General features: G+C 34.9%; 1 protein-coding gene across 3 annotated transcripts in view; it reads left to right on the top strand.

Moving 5' to 3' along the window:
- Window positions 1-25,679, top strand: part of FSTL5 (follistatin like 5) — a 684,607-nt gene that overhangs the window by 304,923 nt on the left and 354,005 nt on the right. For all 3 annotated transcript variants that reach the window (XM_035022792.1, XM_035022794.1, XM_035022795.1), the window contains exon 4: window positions 23,142-23,338. In XM_035022792.1, coding sequence (XP_034878683.1) covers window positions 23,142-23,338 — 197 coding nt within the window. The remainder of the gene's footprint in view (window positions 1-23,141; window positions 23,339-25,679) is intronic.

The following is a 25,679-nucleotide window of genomic DNA, read 5'->3' on the forward strand; positions in this document are numbered from 1 at the left end:
CTTGACACCCATTCTTTATTGCCCATCTTGTTCACTGATTGGCAAACTTTACTGAAGGCCAATAAGAGTTTCTTCTTCCTTGTCTACAGCCAAATGGATCTACATTCCTGCAGAACAAGGGTCTTTAACCCATGGCCCGTGGGCTAAATTTAGCTTACAGATTATTTTTGCAAAGAGGGTTTTATTGGAACACAGCCATGCCCATTTATTTATGTATTTTCTATGGCTGCTTTCATGTTAAAACAAAAACTGAGTAGTTGCTACAAAGACCTATGACTCACAAATCCTGAAATATTTACTATCAGACCTTTATAGAACATGTTTGCTGATCACTGCCTGTACGATATCACAAATTTCTCAAAATAATACCATCGCAAATTCAGCCACGACTTGAATACCAATTTTGCCCAGCAATGTTTCTGCATGTTTTTTGAGTTATCTCTATCTGCATAGTCCACAATAACTATTTCAAATGGTCCCCCTTTTTCTTCAGACATTCTTAGTAAATGAACTTGATTCATCATTCAAAGTGAAAATTATTGCCATTAATTTTATGCCTTTAAACCAACTGATCAACCTATATCCAGACTCATTGCTTCTTATTACTTCCTTTTATAATAGGAACTACTCCTCTAACCCAAGCAAGGTTTCTCAACCTATGTCAAGCTCATACTCCCTTCTGGTTTTTCATTTACTTTACTCATTAATCTGTTCCTTCTTAACCTTAATTTCTTCAACTCTTCTTCCCATTAATAATGAAACATAGATATGATTGGGGCGCCTGGGTGGCTCAGTCATTAAGCATCTGCCTTTGGCTCGGGTCATGATCCCAGGGTCCTGGGATCGAGCCCCGCATCAGGCTCCCTGCAGGCTTCCCCCTCTCCCACTCCCCCTGCTTGTGTTCTCTCTCTCGCTGTGTTTCTCTCTGTCAAATAAATAAATAAAAATCTTAAAAAAAACCCATAGATATGATTATCTTTTATCTATATTTCTATCTTTCATCATCTATCATCTATCTATCTATCTAGTACAGTATATAAGATATGTATGAGACCGCCTTTGAACCCACCTCTCCCTTGACTACCAAACTCTCTTTATCCCTTTAATAGTCACTCTTGACTATTTCTACTGCCTCTAATCAACTCAGGTGCTAACTATAATATGGGGTTACTCCCACTCTTCCAAGGCATTTTTATGTCATCTGCCATTTGCTTCTTGCTATGTCCAACAGCCATTTTCCATCTTTTTCCTCCTGATATTCAATATCCACCCTTCACTGTTGAATATTTTTTCAAGCACTCCTCACTTGAATTGACGCATTCCATTTTCCTCCAACTACTTTTGATACTTCTCTGAGTCCCTGATAGACTATATTACTTATGGTGGTACGGCTATGGGAGAAATGGGCACAAACAAGAAAATACTCCACAGAAAAATTTTATATAACTTAATGTTAAGAGTGTTCATCCAGGGGCGCCTGGGTGGCTCAGTCATTAAGCGTCTGCCTTCGGCTCAGGTCATGATCCCAGAGTCCTGGGATCGAGCCCCACATCGGGCTCCCTGCTCTGCGGGAAGCCTGCTTCTCCCTCTCCCGCTCCCCCTGCTTGTGTTCCCTCTCTCGCTGTGCCTCTCTCTGTCAAATAAATAAAATCTTAAAAAAAAAAAAAGAGTGTTCATCCAAATGCTACCATTACTTATTGTATAACTTGAGAAAATCTCTTCTATTGGCTTTGTTTCTCATCTATAAAGTGTATTTTAATAATTGTACCAATTTTTTTAAGGATTAAATAAGTTAATATGTGTAAGTACTTCAGTAGTGCTGTACACATAGTTATATCTATGTACTGTAAGGGTTAGGAATGACCTCCAAAGCCTTCATTTAACACCTCAGGGTCAATGGATCTTTTTTTTTTTTTTAAGATTTTATTTATTTATTTGACAGAGAGAGACACAGCGAGAGAGGAAATACAAGCAGGGGGAATGGGAGAGGGAGAAGCAGACTCCCTGCTGAGCAGGCAGCCTGATGCGGGGCTCGATCCCAGGACCCTGGGATCATGACCTGAGCCGAAGGCAGACGCTTAACGACTGAGCCACCCAGGCGCCCCAGGGTCAATGGATCTTAAGATTTTCATATTTGGGGGGACACCTGGGTGGCTCAGTTGGTTAAGCATCTGCCTTTGGCTCAGGTCATGATATCAGGGTCCTGAGATCGAGTCCCTGTTTCTCCTTCTTCCTCTGACCCTGCTTATGCTCTCTCTCTCTCTTGCTCCCTCTCTCTCTCTCAAATAAATAAATGAAATCTTAAAAAAAAAGATTTTCATATTTGGATAATGTCAAAAAAACTTAAATGTCTTAAAAGTCCCTTCATAGTTTTCATAGTTGACTATACTTTCCTGTCCAGTCTCACCTGGTACTTAACCAACTAAACAATTAGCCTCATTTTTTTTCTATTAAGAAACTGAATTTAATTCTTTGAAACCCTCTAGCCATCTGCTCCAATCAACAAACCTTATTAAATATTTGTTAACTTTTATGTAAAAGGTGATAAAAATCAACCCATAAATGTAATAATTATCTCATAAATAGGAAAAGTATGATTGTTGTTTTTCAATTTGAAGAAAAATGATAATTGTACAGAAAGTATTTAGTCATATTAGGAACTGTTCAATATATATTTTGGTACGTGATATTTTTAATGAACAGCAATGAGTAATTAGAGTTTGAAAATAAAGTGTAATTGAAACAATTTAATAGTGAAAATAGGATATGTAAAATAACTAATAACATATCTGTGATGGATGAAAACTCTCCTCCACTTTTAAAGATACTCACATCCCAGGGACGCCTGGGTGGCTCAGTCGGTTGAGTGTCTTACTCTTGATTTCAGCTCAGTTCATGATCTCGGGGTCATGGGATTGAGCCCTGTGTTGGGCTCTGTGCTCAGCAGGGAGTCTGCTTGGGATTCTCTCTCTTTCTTTCTCCTTCTGGCCTCCCCCCAGCTCTCTAAAATAAATAAATAAATCTTAAAAAAAAGATATCCACATCCCAATTCTCAGAATGTGTTAATATGTTATATGGGAAAATGAACATTACTGATATAGTTATGGTTAGGGACCTAAAGATAGAGTCTCCTACATTATCTTGATGGAGTTAGCTAATCACAAGAGCCCTTAAAAGCAGAGAGCTTAGTTTGGTGAAGCCAAGAAGAAGCCACAGAAAGGAACATCAGAGAGATTTGAAGGATAATAAAGATTGGACATACTATTGATGGTTCTAAGATGTAGGGGATCCCATGCACATACCATAGAGGGGGCCTTTGGAGCTAAGGGTGACATCAAGAAAACTTCAGTCCTACAATTTCAAGGACTAAATTTGGCCAACGTCTGTATGAGCTTTGAAATGGATCTATCATAGAGCCTCTAGAAAGAAATGCAACTGACACCTTGATTTTAAGCCTTGAAAACTCAAAGCAGAGGACCTAGCTGAATTATAGCGTACCCAGATGTTTGACCTAGAGAAACTGTGAAATAATAAAATTTGAGTTGTTTTAAACTGTTGTTAGTAATAATTTGTTAGGACAGCAATTGGAAATTAACAAACATCTTATTACTGTAATTGTTATATAACTTATTAATCAGTATTTTTGCATATAGGAAAGTATCCGTTCATACAAAGTTACTTGTATGATAAAAATGACCTTCACCATCATAAATATTTTTGAATATTTTCAAATTTTGAAACTGAAATTTGGCTATTATGAAGTCAGTAACAGAATATTTGATCATCAGTGTTTTACAGACTCACAGATACTAAAAGACTGTGCAGATTGTATATTATCTCTCTTCAAGAAGTTACAACCTATTAAATTCCAATGTTTTATTTATATGGGTCCTTTTAAATGGATTTGAAGCATAACTCTGAAGCTTATTATGCTAGAAGATTAATTTTACCCAGTTAATCAATCACAAAGTCAGTGATAAACACTGAGCACTACCATTCACAGAAATAGAATAAAGGTTTAAGGCATTTTCAGGATGCCTTATGCAGAAATCATGTATTCTTTTCAACACAGCAGCAAATTAATTCAGTTCTGAATTTGTAAACCAACAAGTATAAAGCATACCAGGTACTAGGATACCAGGAAGGCTCAGAGATCAATATACATGTCTTCTGCCTTAATTCTCTGTAGATTCTTACCATAATAATAGAAGAAAAATAACTTTGCTCAGATAGTGAATTATTAAGTTTCAAAAATTATTTTCAAGCTATTGCTACAAAATATATTCAATGCTGCTATCTTCAAGTGTGAATCTCACAAAGCATCCTTCTACTGAATAATGCCATGGACATCATTAGTGATGGAACAGAATGATTTTTTTTTTAATCTTCCCATTCACATATGAATGGAGTTATTCTTCAATAACAGCATTTGTATTCTTTGTCTCCTATGTTCTAGCAGCAGCAATACATGAATTAAAGACACTCTCTGACACATAACGCTCGTGAGGCTTTAATTTTTTACTTACAATAGAGCACAGCATCTTAGGTATTGATCTGATAATAAAGATAATTAATACCATGACATTTGGAAGGATGGAACATACAGGCTTAGCAAAGCTGCTCATCTAGTAAAGTTTATTATCTCTTTTTACCTAACTCAACGAATGGTTATCAGAGTAGAGCAAAGTGATAGTTCCATATCATTTCCCCTGAGTGCATTGCCTATCTTATCATTTGTTAGGGTCCTCTGGTTTGGAAAATTGTAAATGGGCTCACTATGTTAGATTCAGAAAAATATTATCAACACACACACACACACACACACACACACGAGTACCATTAAACTGACTGGTTTTAGAAATGCTTATACTACAGTGGCTATAATCAATGTCCTAGAGCTAACTGTTGTGGAGGGCAGTTAGCTTTCTTCATTTCATGACCTACAGATGACTCGTTCAATCACATAACAGAAGTAACATAGATATGATGTGGCTGCATCTTTAAGCTCATGTGAAGGGAGAATCCAAAGAATCGATTATTTTCCTAATAAAGAAAATACTAAAGGTTAACCAAGACAGCCTTCTTTCAATGTAAAGAATAGCACACCACCTAAATAATTTCAAAAGTATGCACAGACATGAAACTTTCTGATGACTGTATGATTGTATTCTGCTGTCATAGACTGAGTACCATCATAAAGTAACATTCAATCCTTGAATACGCTGCAAACCAGGAGAAAGACATCTTTAAAGGATGCCATATCTTGCAGTTTGTTTGCTGGGGAGAGGGAAGAGGCACAACAGGAATCTCTTTTTAGTCTGTCTTTCATACATTTCAATCACAGCTCATCAGGTGTTCAAGAAACTTGATGGAATGCCTGCCATATAGAGACATTTTTCTCCAAAGGCTTTTTTTTATTAGTAGTATACATACCATATTAGCCTAGGTAAGATACTTATAAATATTTATGTATAACATAGTAATAAATGATATATTCAACTACAGTTTCACAAAAATGTGTCATTCATACTGAAAATTCTGATTATAGTATGTTTAAAACTGAATGCTGTGCTGGATAAGAGATTTTAAATCTGAGACCTCGAATGTCTACAAAGAGGAGAGGATTTTGCTTTTCCATTAGGAACACAGAGTGATAAAACAGAAGGAGGATCTCTTGATACTGCAGAAATGATTCTTTCTCATATTTCTCTGAGGAGGTTTTCCTTTAAAGAAAATTCCAGACCCCAGGAAAGCATAAATCTGAGAAAGACTGTCAGGCTCCATTCATTTCTCCACAAAATAATTGTGCATTGAGTGACTACATAAACCCAAATGGTATCCCTACTGTTTGCCAATTATGCTGAATACCAGCTGTGAAAAGACTAAAAGAGATAATATAGTTCATATAGGAAATGTATAGTTTGTTCATCAATCTTGTCCTCCCAGAAACACTCCGCCCCCCTGCAAGAAATGCATGAGTAACAAAAATCTAAACACTAAGACATTTACAAAAGTTTTTCTGTTTTTAACTGGGACTGCAGAAATGCTGCTCTATTTATTTTTCATCTCCATAATGTGACAAGTGTAGTGCTTTTCATCACCTAATACCAATCCCTGCAGCTGCTTAATGAAACATATCCACTGCCATTTATCATTATTTTCTAACAGTTCTCGGTATTTCCAAATTCCTATCCAACGAAACTAAAATTAATATATTCACATAGACTATGATAACCTTTATCAACTACTTAAAAATATGACCAAAATATAGTTCACCGTAGTCACTGATTCTGTTATTTTATCAGGGATTGTTGGGCTCTTCTGAAAATTAAATGAAATATTTGTTTATATTAAAGATGTTTATACTACCTGAAGAACAACCAATGATGATAGTCGTGCTTATGCAATTTACGCTTACGTTTTAAAAATTATTTTCTGTGGCATTTTCTGAATTAAATACAACTGAAGCTTAAGAGAAGTGAACTTCTTAAATTTCTAATTACTATTTGAGTCACTTAGAAGTGCTAATTTACCAAAGTTTTATCCCAACATGTATCTAAATTAAAGGTTAACATTACTTAAGAGGTAAAGAAATCAGGGCAATTTTGTCTCAACTGAGGAAAAAAGATGGTCTTTGTATATTCATTTCCATCTGCCAGCTTGAAGATTTTCTTTTTTAAAAGATTCTTTTAAAACTTAAATGTAGTTTCCATAAAGGCTTTAAAATGTCCTTTGACATTTTAAGCACTGAAAGGTGAAAATTGGCCAGGCCACGTGGGGACAGCTGCTGACAGTGACGTTCTAGTTCCTCCACTGTAAAGGAAGAAACAGGTGGCATTTGGAAATGTTCCTCTTAGTCTCATCTTGAAGAGGTGCTTCTCTCTGGCTGAGGCTGGTTTTGTGTATTATTTACTATATTTATCCCATTAAATGAGATTAATAATTAGAGGCAAGATTTATGACATAAGCTTTTTCTCCTGAACCATTTGCTTAAAAATAACAGGTAAATTTTTTTTCAGATCCTCAGAGATTACATCTAGAAGTTAAGCTTAGGAACATACAAGATGAAGATAGGAAAGGGATTTTTATCTCAGGGCTAAAAATAAAATGTATAATTAGTGCTCTAATATGAGACATCACTATTCAATAATCAGTTAGCCAAGTCTAATCTTAGCCTGTCTATGGCATTCTGTACTACATCTGTGTGATATGGTAATCTAAATTTGAACAGATGTCCTGAATGTTATGTCAATATTTGAATTGCTATTATGGCTATGAATCAATATTACTTTGTAAACATCCTTATTTTAAGAGGCTTGAATCATGGCACAGTGGTTAAATACACAGCCTCTGGAGTTTAATTGCCTGATTTTATAACCCAACTCCAGTATTCACTGACTGTATCTCTTCTGGAGACTTGCTCGACACCCTATCGCGACGGTTTGCCCATCCATGAAAGAGAAGTAATATTCATCTCATAATATATTTGCAGGGATTAAATGTGTTAATATTCAGTTTGAGATCCTGTAACATGATGAACATTCAATTATAATTGTTTGTTGTTATTCATGTATACATTAGATCTTCCTTCCACATTTCCTTTTTGGAGTCAGGCAAAGTACATTGCACTAAAATATCGATTATGTGAGCAGATGAAAAGTAGAGTATAGGGATAGAAAGTAAAGCCATTTGAGTCAAGCATCTCTTTGATTCTACTATCAAAATAGCTCAGGTAAAAAATTTCTTTTTTATTCCATGGTTTAACCTTTGCAAACATCAGAACATCATAAAATAATATCTTCGAACTGAATTAATATCATTAGTCTCTATCCAAAATATTTGTAAATAGAGTATCAATTATTTTCTTAATCTCTCATAGCTCACTCATCACTATGGTGATATACTCTGTTTACATTAAAAGGAGAATCAAAATCTAACTTTGTGGGGGAGGGAGTCTGTTATATGTCATAAACCGTGGTGAGCTCTTTACATATAATTTAATCATTTCAAAAACGCATGCGTTAGGTTTTGATATTACTGTATAAACTAAAGAACACTAAGATACAGAAAGAGCCAATGACTAACTCACATGTCCACAGCTAGCATATATTGGAGTTCGGTTCATAACCCAGGCACCTTGTCTCTTAGTAATTGAGAACACTCATTTAAAAATATATGGCCTCAATATCCAACTGAATCTAGGGTTCACCTTTTGAGCTTTCATTTGAGTTTTACTGTAATGACTTTATAGAACATCATAATTTCCCTCAGGTGTCTGGTCTAAATCCCACCCCACCCCCAGCTGTGCAATTTCCACTTTTCTTTCCTTTTCACACTGTTTAGAATTTCAAATTTCTTCAGTGTGTTTTCTTTATTAACTCAGATTATTACAACAAAACACTTTTGCATTTGGCATGCTAGGCTACACTAAAGATTAGGCTTGGGCGGGGCGCCTGGGTGGCTCAGTCGTTAAGCGTCTGCCTTCCGCTCAGGTCATGATCCCAGAGTCCTGAGATTGAGCCCCGCATCGGGCTCTCTGCTCCTTGGGAGCCTGCTTCTCCCTCTCCTACTCTGCCTGCTTGTGTTCCCTCTCTCACTGTCTCTCTCTGTCAAATAAATAAATAAATAAAATCTTTAAAAAAAAAAAAGATTAGGCTTGGGCTCTTCTCTAATGTATTTAAACTTCATGTTTTTTATATTTCCAAATGGGCCTCTTAACTGGACCATATTGTTGTGAGTAAAATCGGGTGTTCCTCAAACTTGAGTGTTAATCTGAATCACCTGAATAACTTGTTAAAACACAGACTGTTTGGCCATACACCAAGAGTTCTGATCTGGTATGTATTAACTGGTGCTGAGAATTTGCATCTGGGCTACAGTGTAAGTGACCACTGGTATAGACTAATATAGTATATTTTGAAAATGCTTTCAGTCGCTTTGTTCCCATGAATGCTGAGTACTTTTTAAAAATTATTATGAACATTATTTTTAACCTTTGACAAAATTCTAACTATCTATATTAGGGATTGATAAAATTTTGATTCTATGACTATTGTTTTTTTCCTTCTCCATTTTTGGGGGTGTTTCTATATTTTACAGACTAAAGGAAGCATTAGTGGAACAGGAAGTTATAGTCGAGTTTGTTAGTTACAAATGTCTAACATCAATCACTACTGTTTGGCAGGCTCTAAAGTAGCACAGACTCTTAGCCAAACTACCTAGAAGTCAAATTCCAGGTCTACCATTTCTGAAATCTGTCACCCTGATTAAATTACTTAACCTCTGTGTGCTACAGTTTCCTAATCTAAAAAAGGGAAAAAATAGTAGCATCTATCCTATTTGGTAGTTTTAGTATCATATAGATTAATATATGAAAGGAATTTAGAAATATTTACAGTGAGGGATATAGGGGTTTTAACTTTTCTTTAATGGTGGTATTATGCTTTACATAATGTCAAATATTTTGCTTGGAGAGTTTATTAACTGATAAGGTATGATAGACATAACCATCAAGGATCAAATGGAATTCAAATCTCAGCTTAACATGTTTTGCATTACTTCTATATTTTTAATTCAACCATAATATTCCTGGAAATGTTATGATTGAAATATTTCCAATACAAAAGCCTTCAAAAATACCATATTAATAAAGCAACAAAGAGGCTTTGCTACTTATGAGAAAATTAATTTCTTATTCTTGAGAGTATTGCATTCATTAAAAAAACATTTCAAATTCTTTAATAAACACAGTACTTATAGATCTTGCCATTTGCAACGACGTGGATGGAACTGGAGGGTATTATGTTGAGTGAAATAAGTCAAACAGAGAAAGATATGTATCATATGATCTCACTGATATGAGGAATTCTTAATTGTAGGAAACAAACTGAGGGTTGCTGGAGTGGGGGGTGGGGTGGGAGGGATGGGGTGACTGGGTGATAGACACTGGGGAGGGTATGTGCTCTGGTAAGCGCTGTGAATTGTGCAAGACTGTTGAATCTCAGATCTGTACCTCTGAAACAAATAATGCAGTATATGTTAAGAAAAAAAAAAAGAAGAAGAAGAAGGTAGCGGGAGGGGAAGAATGAAGCGGGGGAAATCGGAGGGGTAGACAAACCATGAGAGACGATGGACTCTGAAAAACAAACAGGGTTCTGGAGGGGAGGGGGGTGGGAGGATGGGTTAGCCTGGTGGTGGGTATTGAGGAGGGCACATTCTGCATGGAGCACTGGGTGTTATGCACAAACAATGAATCATGGAACACTTCATCTAAAAAAAAAACAACAAAAAAAAAAACAGCATATAGAATCCACCTTTTGTTTTAAACCCTTTTTTTTTTTCTAATAGTGTTCTATGTACTTTATAATTAAAATATAATCATCAGAATGGATCAATTGTTTGGCCAAATATTTATTTCTAATTTTGTAGAAGACTTATCATTTTTATGCAAGAATAGCTAATAGTGCTAGTGTGGTAAAGAGTAGCGTTTTACCTGATTAAAACCAAATTAACATAAACAAACTATTCTAGGAAAGTTAAATGTTATGCTGAATATCATTAGGCAATTCCCAGAATGTTATAGTGCCCCATTTATAATAATTTTATTATGTGTATGGACATTTAAACAATTTGAGTGAAACATAATGCTTACTCTGCATCTTCAATATGCCTTTTTGTACCATGACCCTGCTGAATAGACAATATGAAATCTTTGCTAAAAGAAATAGAGTAGCCAATAAGCAGATAGCTCTCAGAAATTTCAAAGTATCTGAACTACACTAGAAGTGAAGTCTGTGAGTTGATGAAAGGCAGGGCTGCATCACATTTTTCTGTTTGGACTTAATATAGAAAGGTATGGCATTTACAAGTTTTAAGCAGAAAAGACACCTGAAAAATGTTAATTTGTAGACTAACAGTAATTAGGTAGAAGTTGGAGAGATGGAAAGTATGGAGGGTTGCAAGTTAGGCAGTAAATAAATTAATGCTAGAATCAGGGGCGCCTGGGTGACTCAGTTGGTCTGCCTTCAGCTCAAGTCATGATCCCAGTATGCTGGGATTGAGCCCTGCATTTGGCTCCCTGCTCGGCGGGGAGTCTGCTTCTCCTTCTTTCTCTGCCCCTCCTCCTTGCTTGTGTTATCTCTCTCTCTCTCTCAAATAAATAAATCTTTATTTTTAAATTTTTTTTTAAAAGATTTTATTTATTTGACAGAGAGAGCACAAGCAGAGGGAGAGAGAGGGAGAAGCAGGCTCCCTGCTGAGCAAGGAGCCCAATGTGGGACTTGATCCCAGGAGCCTGGGATCATGACCCGGGCCGAAGGCAGCCGCTTAACCGACTGAGCCACCCAGGCATCCCAAATAAATAAGTCTTTAAAAAGAAAAGAAATTAATGCTAGAATCAGATGAATGATAGAGTCCTGAGTTAACTTACCTACTAGTATGGTTGGAGAAATATAATAGAAATTAAGAAGTAAGGGTAAAAAAAAGCTAATGAGATTAAACATTTATCTCCTCACCTCCTTAAGACTCCAGTAAAATGAGAGTAAAATAATAATCCCATAAAAAAGTTGGACCATTAATGAAAGAAATCTTAAATTAATTTCTCAAAAACACAGAAAAGAATACAAGATATTTCTATAATAAACATATATGATAAAATACTGAGGACAAGCACTAAAAGAAAAAGAAAAAGAGTATATAAATTCCAAATCAGTAACAAGAAAATGGTAAAATAAAAACAAAACAAACAAAATTTATTCAAAAAGAAAACATACAAAAGCAAAACAGTAGTGAGCACAATAAGAGTTACAAAAACAAATTTAAAGACACTGATCATCATAATTGTCTTAGTCCATTCAGACTGCTATAACAAAATACCACAGACTGAGTGGTTTATAAACAACAATTTTTTGTTTTTTTCCTCACAGTTCTGGAGGCTGGAAAGTTCAAGATCATGGCACCAACAGATTCAGTGTTTGGTGAGGGCTTCCTGGTTCACAGTTGTTTTTTCACTATGTCCTCATAGGACAGAAAAGGTTAGGGAGCTCTGTGAGGTCTCTTTTATAATGGCACTAATTCCATTCATGAGGGTTCCACTCTCATGACCTAAGCATCTCCCAAAGGTCCTATCTCCTAATACCATTACATTAAGAAGTAGAATTTCAACATAGGAAATTAGAGGGGATGCAAACATTCAGACCATAACAATAATAAATATAAATGGTCTAAACTTACCAATTAAAAGAAAGAGAATGTCATATTTTTAAAATCCATTGATATGAGATTAGGATGAATATAATACTAATGAATATAATATTAAAGGTAATTGGGTAATTTAGGACAGAGTTAGTAACTAAGGCTGTCAGGTAAAATATAATGCAGTATTTGGGAATATGTATGCCAAAAAAATTGTTCATTATTTATCTGAAATTCTGAATTAACTGGCTGTTCTACATTTTTATGTCCTAAATCTGGCAACTCTAGTAATAGCTGAAATGCTCATTTACTGTACTCTTTTTTTTTTAAAGATTTTATTTATTTATTTATTTAGAGAGAGCATGTGCTTGAGCTGGGGAAGGGGCAGAGGAAGAGGAAGAGAGACAACCGCAAACTCTGTGCTAAGCATAGAGCCAAATGTAGGGCTCAGTCTCACAACCTTGGGATCATGACCTGAGCCAAAATCAAGGGTTGGATGCTCAGCCTACTGAGCCATCCAGGCACCCCTCATCTAGTGCACACTTTTAGTCATTTCTATTCTTCCTCTTTTCAAAGTATATGGCAAGATATTCAACAAATATTTAGTAAGCAAACAGGTGTTAGCACTGAGGAAGGCAGTGAAAATACAAATATATATTTGTATACAAAATACAAATTCTGTATTTGTGTGTGTGTGTGTGTGTAGAAAGATAGATATAGTTGTAGCTATAGTTTCTTCAATAAGCTGGTCTAAGTTTACCTGATAAACTAATAAAATATAGGCAATGTATACAGTGGAAGAATGGGGGAAAAAGTGTAACAACATATTGGCATTTAATTTATGACAATGTATTGAAATGTTATTTTGTATAACGCCTAGTTCAAGAACTTGTGAATGATACAAAATGAATCATAAATGATCCTTACCATCAGCATATCATAGTTCAAAAGTGGGGGAAACATGTCATGTTTCCAAAAATAAAAGGTAAGGGCGCCTGGGTGGCTCAGTCATTTAAGCATCTGACTTTGGCTCAAGTCATGATTTCTGGGTCCTAGGATCAAGCCCCACAGTGGGCTCCATGCTCAGCGGGGGAGCCTGCTTGTCCCTGTGCCCCTCCCTCTGCTCGTGCTCTCGCTCTCTCTTTCTCAAATAAATAAAATCTTTAAAAAATTAAAAAATAAAAGGTAAAATGAGAGGGAGAGTCAGCAAGAGAGAGAGAGAATTAGAATAAATGTGATTCATACAAAAGACTATAGAAGTTTAAAGGGAGGAACAAACTTAGGTCCCAGGTAGGGCCTCTATGTTTCTGAGCCCTAGGGACTGGGGACATTGCGTAGGTTGCCCCTAAGCTGGATGAGTCTTAGAATGCAATTCATTGACAAAAGCACATTTTTTTTCAGCTTTACAAATTTAACTCGGATTTACCATTATTGCAATATACAGAAATCATAAAAAGCCCTGAATGCTCAAGGCACTTTTCTGTTGCATAAGCTAGTAGGCCCATGTGCGTGAAGAAGCAACTAGGAGATCGTGGCCTAGATTTAGCACCTGAACAAATGTCAAGTCTGCTTTTCCTCTTATAGGTATATGGTTATAATCTACTTTATTTAAACTCTGAAACAGTGGTTCACCACACTGGATGTATGTATGAATCACCTGAAGCGCTTTTTAAAAATATTGATGCCCCAGCCCCACCACAGATCAGTTAAATCAGACTCTGAGAAAGAGGCCCAGGTATCACTTGTTTTAATGCTCCTCAGGTGGCTATATACATAAAAACTGCTGCTTCGGAGAGTCCTCTTTTCTCATTTAGTACACCTTAAAAGCCACTTCCAGCCATGTCAAAAATACTCTTTGGGGTCTGAATTACCTGTTAGTCTAGCTTTCCTGACCACCCCCACTAGGCAAATGGCAGATCTTTCTTATGTTCACAAGTTAATATAATACCGAATTTACCCTGACTACATTTAACAAAATGCTTTCGCCTAAAACAACCCCTGTTGACCAAGGGGTTACTTCAATAAAAGTAAAAGGTCTAGTCTACTTTTTTATGATAATAGAGAAAAATCAATGACTTTCCTGGGATATATGTGTTATAGTAGCCCTCCTTCATTCTGACACTATCCCTTAAATTTAAATAAAATATTAAGGAGATTTTAAAATTAAGATTAAAAAATGCTGCTTTTGAATTAGCATTGAATATATCTGTATCTATGTGTTTTTTTTTTTCTGTTTCCCAAAAACTCTACATTTAGATTTCAAGAAAAGAGCCAAAAAACATATTGATATCTATCTATGCTATGCTATTATTCTATACACCAAGGGTTAGCAAACTATGGCCCACCTCCTGCTTTTGTACATAAAGTTTTATTGGAACACACCCATAACCATTTGTTCACATACTGTCTACATCTGCTTTTGCCCTACAATAACAAAGCAGAGTGGTGGTAACAGAAATGGTATGGGCCAGAAAGCCTAAAATATTTACTCTCTAGCCCTTTACAGAAGTTTGTCCAAACCTGCTATAGATTTTTTTTAAAATCTATTACTTAAGATAACCTGAGATAACTAATTCCCTCAGACTGGTCTTTGACAATCCTCATAATAAACAAAAGAAGGAAAATGGTTTATTTGTGAAACAAGTCCATTCCTCAGTGTGAAATGATATTTCACTTTCTTTTTTTCTCTCCATCACCCATCCTCTTTTCCCTTTTCCTGTTTGTTTTATTGTGTTGTGTTTTTTGCTTTTTACCCCCTTCTATGATACAATTTCCTATCTTTCTTGGACTATTTAAAAAGCTATACTTCCTTGGACTTTTAAAATGACTGCCATCTTTCCAGAAATCAAGTGCTGAATTTTCTTTGCTTCCCTTGAGATCTTTTACCAAGTCTGGAAAAGATCATTTAAGGATGATTTAAAGAGTCATTAAAATAAAATTAAACTTCAGATCATGCCTCACATAGCTTCCTATTTAGTCTTTAAACCTGGCAGAATTCCAAAAAGATGGGTCTGTCCAAGGGACCTGGTCCTTAATCAAGTATTTGGTACCAGTCAAAATGCTGGCATATTTTAACATGTTAAATATTTAACTAACTCATTATTTAGGAGGGACCTAGGCAGATGTTACAATCAGTTCAAGGAAGCCAAAGAGCCACATACTTATATGGAGTAAACAATTGTAGAGATGTACTTACAGGTATACATGAATCTGGCTTTTTCCACAAAAGAGGGGAGAGAAATCAGTTGCATCTCTTCCAGTCAGAATTCATTTGCAAGTCCATAGACAAGAATTACTTCTCATTGGTATCAGTTATCTACAATTTACAGAGCAGTAAAATATTTCAAAGGCAGTGAAAGGCTGAAGTTAGATAACCCTGAAAGTCATGTTATAAATAATGAGTAATTTTCCATTAGAGACACCTAATGATTTCTTTGCTCATTCCAAACTTATTTACTGAATTGTAGTACTAGAAATCAGTATGTGGCCTGAACAACATTGAAGTCATACAAAAGGAAAATCTTTAGACATAAACTATATAAGCTACTGTTATTATTTTAATTATGGAGCCAAGAAGAAACCAAATTAATTGAAGAAAAGAAAATATTACTAAACCATTATATATTTTTGCATTAGTATCTACATGGACATATATAAATATAGGTGTATGAATATTAATGCATGTTATCTTCAAAGAAAGGTGTTTCTGTTTTCACTGCTTATAATAGGTAACTAAATCAAGAAATTAAATAAGAATTTTAGAGTTAATGTAAAAGCGAACATTATGGTTTTTCTTTTTCCTTAGAAACTAGAAAGCCAGGCATTGTTTTAAAATGTATTTATTAAATAATTCTGCAACTCATTTGTAAAATGATTGTCTTTAAAAATAAGGAGTTTGTAATTCATTTGCATCTGAAAACATACATGAGGACAACCACTTAAGTAATCCTCTTTTACTATTTATTCATAATATGAAAATTAGGAATTTTACATCTCTATTGACTTTAGAAATTTCACATATTTAAAATTTTTTTCATATGTAACTTATTCATAGCTCATGTTTTTTGTTGTAGCAAAATTAACATGAGAAGATTCAATTTAATGAAAAAGCAACTTTTTACTGTATAAAGTTATCTTGAACTTACCTTTGATAAAGTAGCCCATAGGCTTTTTCTAAACAGCAGCCAATACACTATCAAAGGAATGTATCGCTACAAGCATTGTTATTACTCATATTAATATAACCGCAGATTTTGTTTTATGCATTTACATACACATATGCTTGCATATGGTGAAAATAAAAATGTTAGCTGAATTTCACAGTAAACTTTGCAGTTCAGAGAAAGGCAACATCTCTTTTCCTTATATTCTTCCATGTAATTTGCAGCAGTCAGTTTCTCCGTTTTCAAGAAATAGACTATAGTGCATAAAGTTGTATGATAAAATTGTCTTCATTTCTTCTCCACCAAACTACTGAGTGCTTTAGCAGTCTCTTTTTAAGAAGTCTGTGTCTTTTTTTTTTATCTTTTTTTAAATTTTTTTTATTCTTATGTTAATCCCCATACATTACATCATTAGTTTTAGATGACGTGTTCCATGATTCGCTGTTTGTGCATAACACCCAGTGCTCCATGCAGAATGTGCCCTCCTCCATACCCACCACCAGGCTAACCCATCCTCCCGCCCCCCTCCCCTCTAGAACCCTGTTTGTTTTTCAGAGTCCATCGTCTCTCATGGTTCGTCTACCCCTCCGATTTCCCCCGAAGAAGTCTATGTCTTAATACTCCTTGAAAATACATGTGATCATGGTTTGACCATTGTCACCTTCACTTCACACTTTACAAGTGCCCTTCTTTATTTTTTGTTTGTTTCAAGTTTTTACTTAAATTCTAGTTAGTTAACATATAGTATAAAACTGGTTTCAAGAGGAGAATTTAGTGATTCATCACTTACATATAACACCTGTGCTCATCACAAGTGCCCTCCTTTATCAGCCATACTTCAACCGCCATGCATTTGTCAGTGACTCATTAGTCCAATTTATCAAGCCGGTTTTTTCCTTCTGAAATATAAAGCTTCTGAACTATAACTATGTTTCCTTTTCGCTCATTGAGACCTCTACCAGGATATCCCAAAATTACCTCAAACTCATCTGATTTAAAAATTAATTTATCGGGGCACCTGAGTGGCTCAGTTGTTAAGCATCTGCCTTTGGCTCAGGTCATGATCCCGGGGTCCTGGGATCGAGCCCCGCATCGGGTCCCTGCTCCGTGGGAAGCCTGTTTCTCCCTCTCCCACTCCCCCTGCTTGTGTTCCTGCTCTCGCTCTCTCTCTGTCAAATAAATAAATAATTAAAAAAATTAATTTGTCATTTCCTCTATATTTATTTCCTCATTGTCTCATAGGCCCAATTTCTACGGATGGCATACACAGTCTACACTTAATGTAGAAACCTTCCAGTCCTCCAATTTACAATGCTTATATAGTTTGCCCTCTGTCTTTTCTATTACCTAAGTATCTTTGGTCAAGGTCATGATTAGCTATTGTTAAAACATGAGGTATATCCATGGGGCACCTGGGTGGTGCCGTCGATTAAACATCCAACTCTTGGTTTCATCTCAGGTCATGATCTCAAGGTCATGCATGAAGCGTTGGGCTCTACACTCAGTGCGGAGTCTGCTTAAGACTTTCTCTCCCTCTGCCCCTCCCCCATCCTATCTCTCTCTCTCTCGCAAATAAATAAATAAATCTTAAAAAAAACATGATCTAGATCCATAAGAAAATGCACGACTAAATAGATACTTGTTTCTTATCTTGTGCGACTAAGTATATGTGAATTAAAAGAAAATGTCAAATACTGTCATATTTCTATGATAATATATAACATTGAGGAATTGAGCAGTTAAAATTTATAATCTTCCAGATAACCAAACTGTCCAAAGGACCCAGGGCTCATGGATAAACCTCAGGAAGAAATTAACTCAACCTCAAACTTCTACTATAGATAAATTTAGCATTAAACTTAATGCTTAAGAAAAAGTACTATAGTCCTATAAGAGTACTTTTCTGGATTTGTTCCAGACCAAAGTACTATGCTCAATGTCCATTTGATCTACATTTCCCATGTGGAAATATTACAGTTTTTCTCTGTGGTTTATCAAGCTTGCCTGGTAATTGTATCACAATTTGATTTACATTTTTTGAAGTTGTGAGCATACAAAATCATGATGTTTAGATAGGCTTGGTAAGTCATTCATGTCATTATTAGGTGGTGCCCCTAATGATTGTTGTGGAAAATAAAAATCCTACCAACCAAAAGACCTCTCTGTCCCAATATAGAAGACAAAAAAATGATTTATTATTGTGTATGCATATCAGATTTCATGCATGCAGGCAGCCCTCAGAAGATTAAGTTCTTGACAGAATTTCACACACATTTGTACAATAACAGAAGAAAAACAATTAAAGCTTCTCTATCTTCTCGGAGCTCCTGGGTGGCTCAGTCAGTTAATCCCAGGGTCCTGGGATTAAGTCTCACATCGGGGTCCCTGCTCAGTTGGAAGCCTGCTTCTCCCTCTCCCTCTGCTGTTCCCCCTGCTTGTGCTCTCTCTCTCTCTGTCAAATAAAAAAAAAAAAAAGAAAAGAAAAAGCTTCTCTATCTTCTCAATAGACAAATATATACAAACTTGTGAGTTCTGTATACCTCACAGGAAACTTCTGAGTTAATTTCTGAGTGATGGGTTTACAATCCTAGGGTTAGAAATCCTCAACCTTTCATGTAATGTCAAATGTCAAGCCTATTATTGGGCTTATTATGCTTTCAATGATATGGTATAGTAATTGTTCTTACTTCATAGGGTCATTATAAGATTAAATGAGTTATCTTTAAATTCTTAGAACAGTGCCAGCACACAATTGCTGTGTAAATATTGGATTTGAAATCATTATATGACTATGGCTTCACAGATATGAATAGCATATCTTTTATAACATCAATACAAACAATAAAATTTTCGTTGACAACCACATATTTGAGTGATGTGATAAAACTGTGGGGAAAGATTATTTAGGTTTCAAAAGTACTAAGAGACCTATTCTCAATGGAGTTACATGAGTCTTAGTTTTGATTATATTTGGTGCAGGGATAGATTTACTTTTTTGTAGTCTGGTTAATTTTAAATGATTTGGTCAAATTCTTTAATTCTTGGTAAAATAGGTGATGGGTGTTCAGGAGGGCACTTGGGATGAGCACCGGGCATTGCATGGAAGTATTGAATCACTATGTTGTACACCTGAAATTAATATTACACTGTATGTTAACTAACTGGAATTTAAATAGAAACTTAAAAATAAAATTCCCTGCCTCTAGGAGAAAATCATGGCCCTTAAAATGTACTAAGTTGTTTGGGTGCCTCAGTGGTTCAGTTAGTTGGGCGACCGACTCTAGATTTAGGATCAGGTCTTGATCTCAGGGTTGTGAGTTTGAGCATGGATATAGCTAGAGAGTATAATGCTAAGAGAAATAAGTCAGAGAAAGACAAATACCATGTGATTTCATTCATATGTGGAATTTAAGAAACAAAACAAGTGAGCAAAGGAAAAAGAGAGAGAAACTGAGAAACAGACTCTTAACTATAGAGAACAAACTGATGGTTACCAGAGGGGAAGTGGGTGGGGGGATGGAGGGATAGGTGATGGAGATTAAGGAGTGCACTTTTCCTGATGGGCACTGGATGGAAGTATTGAATCACTGTATTGTAAACTTGAAATTAATATTGTATGTTACCTATAATGTAATTAAAATAAAATAAAACAAAATATAAAAAAATATCAATTCTAAAGGGAAAGATATATTAAAAAGGAGATTCTAGGGGTGCCTGGGTGGCTCAGTGGGGAGTGTGCTTGGGATTCTCTCTCTCTACCTCTGCCCCCTCCCCTTCTCTCTCTCTAAAATAAATAAATAAATCTTAAGAAAAGGAGATTTTAGATTTAAAAAAAGAATTTTACTCCATTTATTTGCTAAAATTTTTCTTTAAGGTCACCGATTACCTACAGTTTAAGGAATTCAGTGCACATGTTTTATTGTTTATCTTACTTTCATTCTGAAACATTTGACATTTCGTCATACCCTCTTCCTTGAAAAGTTCTTCTCCCTTTAGCTTCCTCTTCAGTACTTTCTTATTCTCCTGCAACTTCTCAGATAGTCCTTTCTCTTTTTCCTTTATGAGTTCTTTTTTCTCTATTTGCCTAGAGTTTATTGTTATGTTTATCTTTCATTTTTACAAATAATCCTCAACAAATTTACTGAATCCCATATATAAGTTGATTTAAAACTCAGTTCTGAAGATGAGAGAAGTAGAGAATAAAGGACAAAACGGATATTGTTTGTATATAAAAATCATTCTGCTCCTTTCTAGCTCTGTAACTTTGAACAAGTTATTTAATTTCTCAATGCCTTAATTCCTCATCTATAAAATGGTGATAATTGCATTGTTTTTCTTTTGGGAATGTTGTGAGGGTTAACTGATTTAATACGTATAAAGTTCCTGACACATAGGATACCTGCATTACATGTGATTTATTGTTAATAGCAGATGTTCCTATTTATTACTAAAAATCTGTGACAGAAATTTTATTAAATCTATAAATTCCACAAGGTTTTACGTAATTGTATAACTACTTCTTGTACATTTCCATAGACTGTAAATGCCTTAACTGCAAAGCTTTTATTTTTATTTTCTTTGGATTGCCGGCAACCACTTGAACTTTCAAGGAAATTTACAAGTTGGGAAATGAAAGTATTAATAGAGATCATTATGATGATCACATTACTCAATTAGATCAAAATTAGAGTGTAACAACTCAAACTATATCATCTTCCCTCAAATTTTAAGTATTAGTAAACAAGTTCTCAGCATTTAAACCTCAGTTCCCATTGCCTCTCAAAAGCATTCTGATCTCCACTTTGCTTGTGGCCCCAGGTCAGCATCGCCAAACTCCACCCTACCCACTACTAGTCAGATGAGAGGAGATAAAGACCCAAAGTCAAATACAGAAATCCCCAGATGGGGCAATTGGAATAGTCTGTGACGCTTTTTCCCATTCTTTTATCGCACATTCCTCTCGCTTTCTGATGCATACACATGTGCGCATACAAATACACCCACAATCACAGGCACACACACGCTTGAAGGTTTCCTTTTGTGCCATTTTCATGGACACCCAAATTGCTACCTCTTCCTATAGATTTGATTACTTCTCTCTTTTGTCAGTGATTTCCTTGCTATTATGAAAACGTTCTCAGTATTATTTTTTTTACTGAGAACGGAATAATGCAAAATTGACTTAATCTGCATCACAAAGTTTACGTTTTGTTGTAAAAAAGAATTTCTTGACAGAATTGCTAAACACTAAAATTGCTGAACAACAGTAGTTATTTCACGGTCTTTGAAAAATAAGACAGTCTCTCATCTCTCTAGAAGAGACTGTTTTCCATCTTGTCTTGAAAAAGCATGAGACTTCAAATACTGTTTTTCAACTCCATGCTTCTCAGACATATATTTAATAATCTTTAGAATTCTTTTTAAATTGTAGATTCTGTTAAAATCTAATTGTCAAAATTGACAATTATAAAGTTAGTATTTTCTCTAAAAATATGTTCTAAAAATTCTTGGCTAATATAATACTTTTTCATTTACAGATTACATTAGGCACTGTATTTTCTATACTGTATTTTATATCACATTTGCTATCAGTGGTATGTACTACTTTTCAATGTACCATTTAAAGACATTATCATGGGGGCCAGTATAAGAAAAATCCTTTGTAAGATAATTATGTGAAGATTTTAGAGCAATTGTAGTTATTTTTGAAGACATTAAGCTAAGCAATTATTTTCACTAACTCTGATGTTGCCAGTATTTTCCTGGTTATTTTATGGGAATACTGAAAAATCTGTGATGCATTGTTAGTTCAATGAGCTTATACTTCATTTTGGAGATAAAATTTGCAAAGTTAAAACTTCAAGATACAAAATGCAAACATATATCGTGTTATACACTGAGTGCTCTAAAAGGAGAGATAAATGAATATCAGAAAAATAAAGACTTTTGTAAGAATACAAATATGAACTTAGTATTATTAAGAATAGAATTTTTTAAAATGCAAACACACACACACACAAATAGAAACGTCTTCAAAACAAATTCAAATGTAAAAAGCATACTTCCAGTTAAAAATATGCTATCCTATTTTGAAACCAGATATATGAGTTCAAATGCAAAATCCAACATAATCTAACCCTTTGCCTTGGGCAAGTCATTTCATCTCCCTGTGCCTCAAAACCTGTGAACTCTCTATATAGGAATGTATAGTGAGGATTAAAACTAAGATAATGTATTTATTTATTTATTTATTTATTTATTTATTTATTTATTTATTTATTTATTTATTTATTAAGATTTTTATTTGCAAGAAAGAGAATGAGAGAGAGAGAGCACAAGAGGGAGGAGGGCCAGAGGGAGAAGCAGACTCCCCGCGGAGCAGGGAGCCCGATGCGGGACTCGATCCCGGGACTCCAGGATCATGACCTGAGCCGAAGGCAGTCGCTTAACCGACTGAGCCACCCAGGCGACCTAAGATAATGTATTTAAACAATTGGAGCGGTCATGTTTTTCTATGCTCTTCATAGAATCAATTACTTTGGCATAGAGAAAACACACATTAAATATCTTGTTGTTAGATTTGATACAAATGAAAATTTTCTATCCTATCATGAAAATAGCCCATTATTTTAACTTTGTATGAATTGTAAAGTATGCAAGTAGGAACATAAAAATTATGTACCAAATATGTTATCTATAAGAGGTATCAGCTTCTTAACATTAATACAATAGGTGATTCCTTTTCAATAATATTGCTTTGAAAATAACTTAGTTCTTTTGTTACAGGAAATAACTGCAAGGCCACTGAATACAGCAAGATGAAAAGTATGCTTTTAGACTTACAAAATCAAAAATATATTACACAAGAAAATGAAAACCCTAATGGTGATGACATATCTTGGAAGAAGTTGTTGGTGGATCAAATGTTTAAATATTTTGATGCCGACAGTAACGGACTTGTAGATATTAATGAACTAACTCAGGTATGATTCATGATTAAATTAACAAGTTTGTTTAAATATAGCATGTACAATATCTTTACATCTGTGTGAATTTATTCTGTATTAATAAAATATATATCTAATCTGTATTATTATTTGAGAATGTGGACAAAACATATTTTTAGGGGTAAAATTTGATTACTGTTAAATAACAAAGATTCAGCTGAGTAAATTTCAAGATTTAATTGACTTTATTCAACAATACTTGAATTGGGCAGCATCCCATCTGGCAAATAGAGGGGTGCTTGGACAGTTGTACAAAATGGAAAGTTTTTGTAGAGGGAGAGTGGGGCAAGAAAATTAATAGCAAAAGAGAAAGATTCTTCCAGGCAAGGCCACTTTCCCTTAAGTGGAAAGGCATGGGCTATTATCATGTAGATTACCTCATCTTCTTTTGGGGGATCTAAAGGGCCCAAGTGGCAGACTCATTGGTGGTGAGTGAAAAATTCCTGACTGACCTATCAAGACTACATTTCTGGGGGAGGTTGAACTACAATTAGATTATGTATTAAGCCCCAGTTTGGGGATGTGGCCTAAGTGATGCCATTTTAGGACTATTTTTTTTGTTTGGTTTTTGGTTTTCGGTTTTTCGTGTTGTTTTTCTTTTAACACTATTCTATCAGCAATATTAATTTCAAGTAACATTGATATGATATTTTGTAGTTTAAAAAGCAATAACTACTTTTGATAGGTTTCTATACCTTAAATACCCAAAGTTCTTTATCTTACAAAATTTATAAGGTATCTTCAGATATACTGTGGTGCTTTTGTAATGTTTGATTTTCTACATATATTAGTTTTTATTAACATATCTACACCATTGTAACCATTGGTTGGGTACAAAACAAGATCTGACCGAATCCAGTTATTATCATAGTAGCTCCATCTAAATCCAAATGGAAAAACTGTTCCTCATTAGAAAATGGCAGTGACAGCACTTTAACTATACCTGTTTGAAGTTTCTGCCACGTCAAGTTTGTATCCATTTCCTAGGACAGCCATAACAAAATAACGCAAGGTGGGTTTCTAAATCAACCTCCCTCTCCCTTCCGGAGGCTCAATGTCTAAAATTAAGGAGTTGGCTAAGCCATGCTCTCTCTGAAATATCTGGAGGAGGATCTCTGCTTGTCTCTTTCAGTTTCTGGTAGTGCTAGACATCCTTGGCATTCCTTGGCTTGTAGATAACATCATTCTGCCTTTGTAGTGACATAGCATCCTCTGGGTGCCTGTCTTTGCAACACCTTGCCTTTTCTTAAAAGGACACCAGTCATATTGGATTAAGGAGCCACGCTACTCCAGTATGACCTCATTTTAAGTTATCTAATTACATCTTCAACATCCCTGTTTCAAAAAAAAAAGTAACATTCTGAGGCACTCGGGATTAAGACTTCAAAATATCTTTTAAGAAGATACAACTCAACCCATAATAAAGTTCATCTGCTACAAAATTTAGTGTTGTTTTCTCTGTTTCCCTTGATTTGGACTTGCGTATGTCTGAAAAGTACCCTTCCAATTCATTTGAAAATTATCTTCAGAAACCCATTTATATCTTGGCTATCCATGAGGTACATGCAAGGAAAGTTCTGGGACGTTTACTGACTTCCTTCTGAATACATCCCATACCACATAAGTCATTTCCACCTTCAGCAGTGTGTGGTGAAAATGTCAGTACCACATCTGTCAGTAATCAACTATGAAAAAAAAAAAAAAGAAGGAAAATAACAACAGGAGGTTATAACAAACACTCTAAAAGATAGAATAAATACCTAGATATGTATAGCACAAATATTGTTTTTGCCTTGTGTATTTTTAGGTTACAGGTACTCTTCAAGAACTTTTTGCCAAATATTATAACCAATAATACATATGATTTTATTAAAAAACTTAGAAACATATAATATCATAATTTAATATGGAATTTTAAAATAACTTAGGAGGGTAAAAGGGGAAAGGATCTTAGTGGTGTCTCTTAATAATTTACAAGCTATTATTAGCAGAAATGTGATGTAACTCCAAGATACTGCCAGTGACAAGTAAAAATTAAAGAATATAATTTGGCTTTAAGTTTCTACAATTGCAGCATGAAAGCTGGCTGCACATATTCTATTTTTATTCCACATAATGAATATATATTCTAGAGTTTTTCTTGCAGATTTTCAAGTAAATTAGAACCTAAAGGCCTTTCTAGTTGAGAGTGAAAATGCATAAAAAATGTAATAGATAAAATGAGTAGGATCTTTAGTTTCACAGCTAACAATTTGTCACAGCAAGAAAATATTTGCTAAAATGAACTGACCAGTTATAGAAATAAATCTTGTTCAAT

The sequence above is a fragment of the Mirounga leonina genome, unplaced genomic scaffold, assembly GCF_011800145.1.
Source record: "Mirounga leonina isolate KUSES-001 unplaced genomic scaffold, KU_Mleo_1.0 Mir_176, whole genome shotgun sequence".
In the NCBI taxonomy this organism is placed as follows: domain Eukaryota; kingdom Metazoa; phylum Chordata; class Mammalia; order Carnivora; family Phocidae; genus Mirounga; species Mirounga leonina.